The 12829-nt window shown below is 41.3% G+C and overlaps 1 protein-coding gene across 4 annotated transcripts in view; it reads left to right on the forward strand.

Annotated features, from left to right (window-relative positions):
• The first annotated feature begins 8172 nt into the window (after positions 1-8172).
• Positions 8173-12829, forward strand: part of LOC138481676 (uncharacterized) — a 371678-nt gene continuing 367021 nt past the window's right edge. For 2 of the 4 annotated variants that reach the window (XM_069613827.1, XM_069613825.1), the window contains exon 1: positions 8173-8250. In XM_069613827.1, the coding sequence (XP_069469928.1) occupies positions 8234-8250 (17 nt within the window). In that variant the 5' untranslated portion in view covers positions 8173-8233. The remainder of the gene's footprint in view (positions 8251-12829) is intronic. The other 2 variants (XM_069613826.1, XM_069613824.1) reach the window with 1 other exon arrangement.

Here is a 12829-nt window from a genome sequence, read left to right on the forward strand (position 1 = left end):
ATAAAACATTTACTATTGCCCCTGATTACATCACGAACAGCATTTTTTATGATCTTACTAGGCATTTATTTAAAAGTGATGTAAAAGGGATGTTGGAGAAGACCATGAAAATATAAATATGTATATTGATAATTCGGCTCATTTAAAGAATAACCTATGGTATCAGCACATGAAGAAGGTGGGAAGAAGTACATCAGATGAAAGCTGCTACGTGTGTTCCCGTATACCTTATGCTTTGGAAACTTCTAAAATATTAATAGCAAAATAAGTAATACTGAAAAAACACATTGCCTGACACACCTTGCACTTTGCCTAACCAGAGGACGGTTCCAAGGCCGAACAGCATCTATAGTGTGGGTGAATAAAGCAACATCCCAAAGAGAAGACAATGATGTACAAGACATCAAATCAAGAGTGAAGCCAGAAACAATGTGTCAGATTATAAAATATGAACAGCATGGAATAAATGAAGCAGGAGTCAAGCTTGAAGAAAATAATATGTTACAATGCAAGGATAATGAATGACAAGGACATACGAGAATGCTGGGAAAGTGGTCAATACAAATTAAAGCAATAATGTTCATTCCTGGAGGATGGGCTGATGGACTGGTTGTGTGCAAAGCATTGGCATTAACTGGACAATGGGAAGTAGTTGTGGCAAATGCAGAAAAGGAATGCAAAAACCAATAGCCTAAGATTGCAAGATTGGTGACATGGGTTGACGATGAGGGAGGACCATTGCAGATAATACCCCTGAAGAATGCATCTTTATGCGTCAGAAATAATGGCACAGTGAAAGTTCGAGAAAGCCGCAAGTGAGGAAGAGTTTTTGATGTAGCAGGCAAGAAGGAAGGAACAGCAGTCCTGATTGCCCATTACTGTGCCTGATAAGCATACCAGCCTTAGTAGTACAACAAAGTGATCTGCAGATTATAGACTTCCCAAAAATGGACACGCACCTGAGGAAGAAAAGATCATTTAATGGAAGCAGACAGAGGAGAGATAATTACTACTCAGAAAAATCAATAGAAGCCTATTATGATATCCCAGCTGAGCATAAGTTGTTCAGCAGAACAGCAGTGATGTTCACATCCATATTCCTGTCAGGAATTCAGACTGCAGTAAATGCCAAGTGTTTACAGATAACCAGGTGGGAGCTGTAGGAAATGATCAATACGGCAATAAAAGGATTTAATGCGATCAGAGAAGAGTTGAGGGCAAGCAGGCTCATGGCCATCCAGAACAGGTATTTCTGGGACTTAATTAGAGCAATGGAAGGGGGTGCCAGGATCAGGCCTTCTCGCTGTACATTATACCTGCCCATGATGAAGACAAGGGGCCTCATTACATAATGAGGCGGTAGGGGGTTAACGGCGCCGGTAAAGCTTCCGGAGCTGTTAAACCCCTACCGCCTCATTACGAGGCCCCTCGCGGGACCCGCTCTGGATGCCTGTTTTTACCAGACGTTCTTAGCGGGTCCCTCGAGCAGCCCAGCATGCTAACAATGGGCCCGTCATTAACGGGGCCATTGTTAGCATGCTCCCCATTGCCATTGAGCCCTATGGGGGCTCAAATGGGAATGGGGATGGTCCGGGTCTGGGTTCCCTGAATGGAGAAATACCGGGCCCTCCTAGGTCAGAAGGGCCCGGTATTTCCCCATTCAGGGAACCCGGACCCAAATTTGGGGGTAGCCATGCTCAAACTCATAATGAGGCCCAATGGGACTTTCACAGAAGCAATTACAATGTTGTTAACCCTGCATATGAAGATGGAGGAGGAAGTTGATAAGACCAAGAAGGACAGCCGGTTTTCGTCTTTGTTCTCATGGATTCCTACTGGGTTGGCAAATGCCTTCAAATTACTTGAAGCAGTGCTAGTGTTGCTATTGCTAGGATTTTGTCTCATAAGGATCATCTTGAGACAATATCAGAAGACAGCCAAGAATGTAATGAAGATGCTGGTTAATATAGACACTGGAACTGCTGAACAGATGCATAATGAGGAAAGTATGTGTGATAATATACAGAAGAGTACCCTTGCACCCCCAGGAACAAAGTACTACTACCCCAAGGAGCAGAGAAAACATGTAGGATGAAGGATATTCTGTCCACCAACAGAATATCTAGTAGTTAACTGCTGCAACATGACCTGCAGTGTGGTTGAAAATATAAAGAATGCAGGTCTCCTGAGGGGTGTGACAAGGATATGAAGATGTGGATTCCAAAAAAACAGCATTATGAAGAGATGATAAAGGAGAATGAAGAGAAGAATGTGGTTGAGGACTCGACCAGAGGGGGGAATGTAGAGGAGCAGTTGGACGCATTATCCCTAACTCCCACCTTCTCACAGTGGTCATTCTGGAACAGTAGGAGAAGGGCTATGTATGGGACCCCACGTCTTCCTATGCCGCATCAAGTGTACAAGAGACGATATGCACTCAGACAACGGTACCAAATGTACCCTTGCACTGAAGAGATGATAAAGGAGAATGAAGAGAAGAGAGTGGTTGAGGACTCGACCAGAGGAGGGCATACAGAGGAGCAGTTGGACGTATTATCCCTAACTCCCACCCTCTCACAGTGGTAATTCTGGAACAGTAGGAGAAGGGCAATGTATGGGACCCCATATGTTCCTATGCCGCATTAAGAGACAATGGGCCTCATCACGACCCAGGCGGTAAGTTACCGCCTGGGCCGTGACTTTACCACCATGGCGTAAACTATGTTTACGCCATGGTGGTTGGCGGACTTACCGCCCCATTCCGACCTTGGCGGGGCGGTAAGTCCCCAATCCCCATTTACCCTTCCCCATTCCCATTTTTGCCCCATAGGGTATAATGGGAGTGGGGAAGGCGTTAATTACGCCACCGTAAATTACGGTGGCGTAATTAACTCCATGGTCCCTTAGCGCCATGGATTTTAACACCTGCTAAAAGCAGGTGTTAAAAGCGCCATGGCGCTAAGGGACCTCGTACTCAGGCGGTAAGGGTCGGCGCTGTTAACGCTGCCGTTAACCCCTTACCGCCTGGGTCGTAATGAGGCCCAATGTGTACTCAGACAACCGTATCAAATGTACCCTCACACTGAAACTGTGGAAGGATGCTGTGTGGAATGATGTCAGAATGCACCATTGGATATCATGGACATCATGGAGCTCCGAGTGAAACCTGATGGAGGCAGAGTGATGTCATGAAGAAGTTATACGAGGACATACTGAAACGATATGAACAAACTTAAGAGTAACGATGTAACTGAAGTGACAAGAGAAGCATGCATGAAATAATAAAGTAATCATGATTGCAAAAGAAGATTAATTAACTTGCTGACCAATAAGTGTAAATACGCCACAACACAAGGTAGAAAAGACATATAGAAGCTTCCTATAGGGGAATATACAACATGGCTAAGACATAATTGGAAAATGGATTCCGGCTTGTGTCAAGATTCAATTCAGTTACCTCCGAAACAGATCAGGGTTCAAGTGTCAGGAGATGCTGGAAGAAGAGCTTTGTGTGAAGAACAAAGAGGAGTCTATGTTGGCTTGGGATCAAGGGTGCTATTTTTAAGGAATAGCTGCAAAGCACAAAGCAAAGCAGATGGATAATCCGTGCACGAGACATATTTCTATTAGATAAAAGAAGGAAGAAACCTCTGCAGGAGCCAAGTATTGGGAAATTAAAAGTGTAAGTGTATAACGTCTATACAAGATGTAGTGAGCAAGTATCTAGAGACCAAGAGGAGGAATTAACTCAGTATAATTAAATCAAATAGCAGTAAATATGAGATTGAAATGGACAAATTTGTGGTCTTTTCACATGTGACTCAGAAAATCATAATTCTATTAAAGACACAGAGGTGAAGGATTATCCCACCTTAATAATCGTGATCTATGATAAATGTGTGTGATAATGAGGTTATGATGTAGCTCTGTTATGCAAATGATAATGTGGCACGATTATCCACCCAAATAGACCAATTGTATGAGATATGCTTTATGTTGAAGGTTCCATTACGGACAACAAACCGACAGTGACTTGAATATTGGCTTGGAGGTTCAATCCAGTAAGCTTTTACCAGTTGGGGCGCAAACGTTTTAAGACCAGCGAAAGAAAGAGGAGAAATTAAAATGATGGACGGTGTTCATGTGGCTGGTGGTGGACTATTGGTTTAAGACAGTCACGTGTTTTGAAGGACCAATAACCAATAACCAAGGACCAATGACAATATGAACTAGCAAAGACTCAAACTATGTTGGGGATTGTAGTTTCATTGCTTTGTTGATATATTTTTCATTGTTAAAGTTTGCTGTTTGTGAAAGTAAAGAAGAGAGAAAGCATAATCCTTTGCCTCTGTGTCTTCAATAGAATTATGACTTTCTGTAACGTTATTGTTGGACATCTGATTTGTTCTTTCCTGTATGTAGATAAATAAATAAATACAACACATAAATGTGAACAGTCACATTTATTTTTCAGTTTACCCTAGTATGATTCTGTTAAAAAGAGTGCACTTAAAAAAGGACATGGGTTTAAGAGAACATAATGGATTGTTTATTCTATTGACATATATTTTCTGATTTTCAATGTTTACTTGCCTCTTGTAGCGAAGTCTTTTTTTGGGTAATCCTCATGAATAGAACGTTTTGTGTTACGGAAAACGGCAGAAAATGAACTAAAATTTAACTTGTAACACTATCACAGATGGAATATCACATAAATGGTAAAATACCTCAAGGCATGATGGGTAACGTTCAGGCAGTACCGGCTTTTCAGCCAGAAGTACTTTCAATTATTTGACTTTCATTTTTCCTGTTCTCATTATGTCAGTGTGCATAAAATTCACATCATGTAGATAAATGGCATGGCAGTTAACAGCTCAGACTCGAAACCAATAATATTTTTGTAGAAACACCCGAAGAATCTGGCAAGTATTAGGAGAGGCTGGAGGGGATCAAGGACTAAGAATAGTGAATCCCATTGGTGAGGACCAGTGGAGAGCCTATAATAAGCATAAGTTCTTGGTTGCAAATATTCTTGCTCCAATCACTGTACTAAGTACAAACCCATGGACCTTGCCTTTAAGTCATAGTGCGATAAAGCAGGCTATCGTAGCACTTAATGTAGCACTCTAATGCCCCGGCCCCTGGCCCGAACGGATTGGCAAATATTGTATTGAAAAGTGACCCGGACAACTGGGCACATGTACTACTGATGCTTTTTTCGCGTATTTGTAGGTCGGCTGTGATCCTGTCTTCATGGAGAGGGTCGGTTCTTATACCAGTACATAAAAAGGGAGACCGATGTGATGCTGGTAATTACCGACTCCTCTCTATTCTTGACGCAACCAGCAAAATGTTCATGACACTTGTCCTTAAGGAACTTGAAACATGGGTTACAGCGAATAACATTGTGAATTATGCACAGACGGGATTTAGACCAGGCTCTGGGACTGTACATAACATCAGGGTCCTAGATTTTTTGATTAATAACAAAAATGCCACCGTGTACATAATTTTTATGGACTTTAGTAGCGCATTCGACCAAGTCAAGAGGGAGATCCTGTGGGACAAACTACGTGATTTAAAGTGTCCAGGCTGGATATTACATGTACTGTCGAGCCTACATAGTAATAATAGTGCCAGGGTTAGACTGAATAATGAGGGAGCGGCCACTGATTCAATTCCTATTAATATGGGAGTTAAACAGGGCTGCACCGGTGCACCCATGTGCTTCAATTTGTACATAGCTGATTTGTTATCCCGTATGCCCGCTAAAGGCAATTGCCCCCAAAATTGGGGGACACTCCAATTGTAGGCATTCTCTACGCAGACGACTTAATACTGTTCGATCGTACGTTGTCTGGAGTAAAGTGCATGCTTGATGAGCTCTCCCTGTATTCGACGCAATTGGGGCTTTCCATAAACCTAAGGAAAACAAAGATACCGGCATTGGCTAAGGCGGCCCGAGTCGCTCTGGGGTTGGGACAACCCTGGGTAGAATAAGTATTGAACAGTCATACCCATACTTGGGGTTAGAATTTGACATCCAACCCAACTATAATTTAATTATCACGCAAAAAAAAAAGAGACGGGCAAAACTTCTTACATTACAGGCATGTAAATTTGCCAAAGGAACAGCAGGGTTTAGCATTGCAGGGATTATCAGACTCTACCAACAGTGTTTCGTCCCCGCAATTCTGTATGGCCTGGAGGCACTCGCGATGCAGGACCTGAACTGGCTTAATATAACAGAGGGGCAATGCTGGCGTGCCGTACTGGGAATGGGCCCGGCTTTTTCAGTTCAGTACCTGAGGTTAGAATTGGGCTTAACATCGTTGAAAGGCATGGCACTGCGCGCCCGAGGTTTGTTTTATTCGAAAGCTATCACCTCTCCTTCGTGTAAACTGCTTAGCCTGGCCGGTATTAACTTTGATAATGAAAAGTCACCTCAAGGGAATAATTATAAACAGTTAAATGAGTCTCTCTTTGCTACCATAGACTGGTCCCTCGATAAGAAGCGGCTAATGCCATTTATCCATCAAAAAAAATCTTTTATACAAAAAATGAATAGATGGGACTGGACTCAGAACTACATCTATCTGGCTACGTTGAAGGGGTACGAAGCGGTAATGTACGTAATACATAGATATAGAAAGCCCCAACAATATCTGTTATTATGCCCAGACCCTGAGGTGCACCAATTTATGCTAAGATTGCGGTCAAATCAGCTTCAGGTGTTAGCGGTCATTGGACCACAACTGGGCATCCCACTAAAGCATAGGTGTTGCCGTATTTGTGAGAAGAATGAACATCTAGAAACTACTAGGCACGTCCTGACTTTGTGCCCTCGTCTGGGCTCGTTATATATGTGTCTGTTAGGAAAATTGGTAAATAATTATGAGACTATTAAGGGAGAGTCCTTCTGGGATTATTGTTTAAACTCGGATTCTATTAGGACACAGCTGGCCCTCTATAGGGTTTGGGTAAAGTTAAAAGCTTATTGCAAAACCAGCCGGTTATATCGACACCTTGAGGGAACCCCCCCTCTTTGGAATTTGTTCCTAAATCGGAACCCTGAGGAGTGGCCCATTAAGATCGTGATCATGACTTTGATTATGATTATGATGATGACGATGGACACTCGGAACTTAGTGATAGTGGTATGCGACCATCTTCATTTTTTTTATTTTATTAGGCCTAGGCCTTCTGTTTGATGGGCCGATTTTGAATTTGAATTTGATGGGAATGTTTTATGGTACACATCATTTGATATTTGTACTGTGATTGTATCTATATATCTATATGAAAGAATATATTTTTATATAATTTTATATAATTCTCATATAAGTTTTATATCTAATGTTTTCATTGGCTTCATTGTAAGCATGTATGAATTAAGTATGTGTGTATGTATTAAGTTATATGTATCTGTATGGTTTGTGTAAAGTTCAATACGAACTAACTCACAATAAAAAATTTAAATTTTAAAATAATATTTAAAGCAGAAAGGGTCAAAGTAAACAAGAACTAAATTATAATATGTTCAGTATATGCACGCAGCTGAACACGTAGGCCATGTTGTACAGTGAAATAACACAGATAAAGGTAACATTCATTTACAAGTATTATAAACAGGACTATCATATTCAGGAGCCAGGAAGATAAGCTGTAGTGTGCAGAGGAAACAGAGGAATGTACTTTCAGGAGCCATGTAGTTCATTTTCAATCCTCTCAAACTAGGTAGTTAAGTTTTGGCATCAGCATCTGGTTGGACTAAGCACATAGTACTTTTTAGGGTTATTATTTGAACGCAGCCGAATATCATGCACCTATTTCGTTCGATGTTTGAAACAGCACTTTAGAATCAGAGCCCCGGGGTGTCCAGTGCACCCACCGCCCTCCCGCTGGCTCCTTATTATCCGCCCATCCCCCTGCCACCTTCCGTGCACTGCCCAATGGGAAATGCCAGCATTCCATTGATGACAGTGTAGTAGTGGAGCTTCATGGCGTCCATGGGTGGCTCGCTTTTCTCGATGACCAAGCACAGAATGTTAGCACTCTAGTTCTTCTGTGGAACTCTGTGGGTGCAACCCTCCAATCACAATGATCCCCTGAGCATATTCTTAGATGCTTCCCTCTGTGATGCATCTAAATTGCATCATAATGTCCATGGAACATTCTTGTTTAACATTTTCTAAGCTTGTGATGTGTCCAAGTGCAGTTACACAGAGGAAAAATGAATACTTCAGATGTGTAAGTATAGGACATTTTACATGCATATCAGTGTGAAATTATTGTAAACCAAACAACCTAGTATGCAGTTATCAAGTGCGGTTTGATGAAACCAGTATCGATTTGGACCTTCCAAGAAGCCGGTTCGCTCTTACGTAAAGTGAAAGTAAAATGTACCTCTGGGCAAATGACCGATTTGTGTGCACCCAGGTAAGAAACCGAATGCCAGCACTCAGTGGTGTTTTTCCATTTTTATTTGTTTTGGCGTATATGGTGGCATCGGGCCACCTAATGCCAAAACACTGCTACTGGTGAGAAAGAGAGGAGGGGGAGGTCGGGAGTAGGCTCTCGGTTGGCATGACAACTGCCAGACGCTGTCATCATGAAATGCCGAAGTACTGAGCCCAAAAAACGTCTGCAGATGTCAGATCGTAGTCGTGAGCGTCCCTCCCATGAGCTTGATGTGTGCAGCCTGTTTTCAGAATTTTCGAGGCAGCAGCATGTTGTATTTAAGCTCGTCCCCACCACAGTGCTCTGATCGCAGGATTCTGTCAAATTGATTGCAGGATTGCTGGTAACGCATCGTGCTTGCTGTGCTGCTCCTGGTTTGAGGCAGGGGCTTTATCGTTTTGACTGGACTGAATTAAAAAGTCACCAAGCCGCTGATTGTGTATTTTTTAATTTGCAATATTTTGTTTGTTCCAACCGTTTTCCCGTGATAGTCCTAGTAAAAGAAGCTAAAACAAGTTAAAGCAAAAAAGGACTGGCATGGGCTTCTCTTTGGGGTTTGTGTGAGTGTGTGTGTGTCTGCTACAGGGAAGGGGGCAAATAAAACCTGTCATTTCGGACACGTTTGCTTTTTGCTTTGTAAAGCTGCTCACTTTCATTGCATGATGTGGCAGTTCAGCGTTTGTCATATCGTCTGTTAATGGTTGTAATAAAAACAGCATTGTTTAAATGATGATGCCAACAGGCCGCCCCTCCTTTTGTAAACATTGCCCAGCCACTCTATAAGCAGTTTGTTCCTTAGCCCATTATTTTTTGATCCCTGGAATGAATGTGCAGCAGTTGCATTAGCTCACCAAGCCATGCTCCTTGTGTATAGATGAGCAGTCTGCACAAAAAGGAATGAATGAAAATGGCAATGCTGGTACTTGACAATGGGACAATAACACATCGCAAATCATGATTCAGTGCTGAAGCAAAATCTTAGTTTTGCCTACAGGTGGAATTCCTTGCAGCTTTTTATCCTGAGTGAAGATGTTTTCAATTGTTTTGTATGAACAGCAAATTGGAGTTTGAAGGGGTCTAGAATAGTGTGAATGGGACTACAAATCTACTGCTTGTTTTTGTGGATGGAGCTGTAGACCTGTTTGTTACCACTGATCACTCTGAAAGTCATTTGAATCCTTTGCGCTTCCTGATGTGGAAAATTCGGATCTTCAGGGTACAAGCCCATTACTTGCTTAGGCGGACGGGGTAAGACTGCTCACGTTTGTGTAACGTTTTAGAAAATTGTAATATACAATTTAGGCACTCAAAAGAGAATTTGTTTTTACTCATTTTACCGTTTACTACTTTTAGCTTTTTTAGCATGATATTGTTTAACTACTTTAACTACTAAGTAATCACTGGGGACTGAGCTCAGCTGGGCTGTACTAGACAGTAGGACTTTCAAAGTGTTTTCTTGACCGGAAAGTCTGTCTTCCATTGTTTCTGCCACGTCACGCTTTCACTCCTTAGACAGCATTTAACTACAGACAGGAGGGGACGCAGGGCAGACAAGGGTATGACTGCTCACGTTCATGTAACATTGTAGAAAATTGAAAAAATACAATTTAGGCACTGTAAAAAGGATTAGTTTGTACTGATTTTAGCATTTACTACTTTGACCCTTTTTAGCCTGATATTGTTTAACAACGTTATAGCTACTGAGTGATCACTGGGGATTGAGCTCAGTTGGGCTATACTAGAAAGAAGGGCTTTCCGGGTGTTTTACTTGACCGGAAAGTCTTTCTTCCATTGCTGCTGCTGCTGTATCACTCTCTGACTCCTAGGACAGCATTTAACTGTAGGCTGGAGCGGACGCGAGACGTGCGGGGGCAAGACTGCTCATGTTCGTTTAATGTTGAAGAAAATTGAAAAATACAATTTAGGTACTGAAAAGAGAATTAGTTTGTACTGATTTTAGCATTGACTATCACTGGGGATTGAGCTCAGTTGGGCTGTACTAAACAGAATGACGTTCTGTGGCCCTCATTAGGACCTTGGCGGAGGACCATGGCGCTATTAGCACCATGGTCCATGGTGCTAAGCTGCCAACTCCGCCATGGGGGTTGGCGGATTTACCGCCCCATTCCGAGGTTGGCGGGGCGGTAAGTCCCCAATCCCCATTTACCCTTCCCCATTCCCATTTCTGGCCCCATAGGGCATAATGGGAGTGGGGAAGGCGTTAATTACGCCACCGTAAATTACGGTGGCGTAATTAACAACAAGGTCCCTTAGCGCCATGGATTTTAACGCCTGCTAAAAGCAGGCGTTAAAATCACCATGGCGCTAAGGGAACTCGTACTCAGGCGGTAAGGGGCGCCATGGTTTACGCCAGCGTAAACCCCTTACCGCCTGGGTCCTAATGAGGCCCTGTGTGTTCTACTTGACCGGAAAGTCTTTCTTCCATTGTTGCTGTCCCGTCACGCTCGCGCTTCTTAGACAGAATTTAACTGCAAGCTGAAGCAGACGGAGGGGGGTAAGACTGCTCAAATTCATGTAACTTTCTAGAAAATTGAAAAATACAATGTATGCACCGAAAAGAGAATTTGTTTGTACTGATTTTAGCATTTACTACTTTTTGCTTTTTTAGTCTGATATTGTTTGACTGCTTTAACTACTGAGTAATCACTGGGGATTGAGCTCATTTGGGCTGCACTGGACAGAAGGACTTTCCCAGTGTTTTCTTGACCGGAGATTCTTTCTTTGATTGTTGTTGCTGCGTCCCGCTCCCACTCCTCAGACAGCATTTAACTGCAGGCTGGAGTGGACGCGGGGCGGACGGGGGTAAAACTGCTCACGTTCAAGTAATGTTGTAGAAAATTGAAAAAATACAATTTAGGCACTGAAAAAAGAATGTGTTTGTACTGATTTTAGAATTTACTACATTTACCCTTTTTAGCCTGATATTGTTTAACAACTTTAACTAAAGAGTTATCACTGGGGATTGATCTCAGTTGGGCTGGACTAGACAGAAGGACTTTCCAATAGTTTTACTTGACCAGAAAGTCTTTTTTTTTTTTTTTAATTTTTTATTTGCATTTGGTTCAAAATACATAACAATTCATGTAGAACCTTTACAAAATTTAAAACCTTACAGATAATCATTTTAATCAATCATTACAACTACAAAAATAGCTCTAATTCATTCTCAATGTGCTTACAAAAACTTGCCAATTCATAAATGAAGGGTTTATGTAATCCCTGCATCATTCTGGACCACAAAACTTCAAGGCAGTCCTCAAATTCAATTTCCATGAATTTCCTCAAATTAAGTGTCCTTATGTTCTTAAAATGCGGACAATACAGTATAAGGTGTTTCAACGTTTCATAGGATTCATTGCATTCAGCAAATCGACATCCCACACAATTATTTGATTTATTCATTTCCCAGTTCTTAGTTCTTTCTCTTGTATGGTATAGGTTCATTCTAAAGCGAATATATACCTTTCGGATATTTTCACAAGGAAATAACAAGACATGATCATAACGTCGAATGCGCTGTTTAACATATAGACCGTATTCTTTATATAGCCCATAGGTCTTAACTAAATCAATTGTTGTACACCAATCCATTTCAAAGAGTTTTCTCTTAGCATAACCAGGACGATATTGTATATCCTCAACAGTTATATTTACATTGTCTAAAATCTGTTGCATTTTCAATTGATAATTTAAAAAAGATTTAGGAGTTTGAGAACCCAACATTTTGTTCAGGTCCATATACAGTGAATTTGTTGGAGGATAGTGAATCTTAACATAATTGGACAGTTGTCTCCATTTCCAACAAGACGATAGTGAAACCAGCCCCAATTCATGTCGAATAATGGCATTTGGAATCGACATTGGAAGAAACATTGCAGATTTCAAAAGAGAGCCCTGTAAACTATCAAGCGAGCTTGTCATATCACATAGACAAATATCTAATGTATACAATATGACACTTTCAATTTTTAATGTCATAAAATCTATTAGCGGGATTAAAGAGAATTTGCAATATTGTATATAAATCCTTTTCATTTGAGATAATAGTGGTCGAGTTTTATTTTTAATGATAATTGACCAAGAATTAATGGAGTTGAGGGCTGATAGATAATACCCTAGATAGATAGCATTATTCACACGACAAATTTGTGTATTCAATATTTGCCATCTAAAATTGACTCTTTTTGATTTAACTCCAAAGGTCATAATGGCAGTTTTCGCTGGATTAGGTGTCAAATTATGAGCTTTTGCAAAAGTCTCAAATAATGAGAATTTAGTTTGAAGCCCTACCGGGGTAGGGTCAAACAAAATAATATCGTCAGCGAATGCAATCCATTTCAAATGAATA

The sequence above is a fragment of the Ambystoma mexicanum genome, chromosome 5p (genome assembly GCF_040938575.1).
Source record: "Ambystoma mexicanum isolate Mex_15411 chromosome 5p, UKY_AmexF1_1, whole genome shotgun sequence".
Taxonomy (NCBI): Eukaryota; Metazoa; Chordata; class Amphibia; order Caudata; family Ambystomatidae; genus Ambystoma; species Ambystoma mexicanum.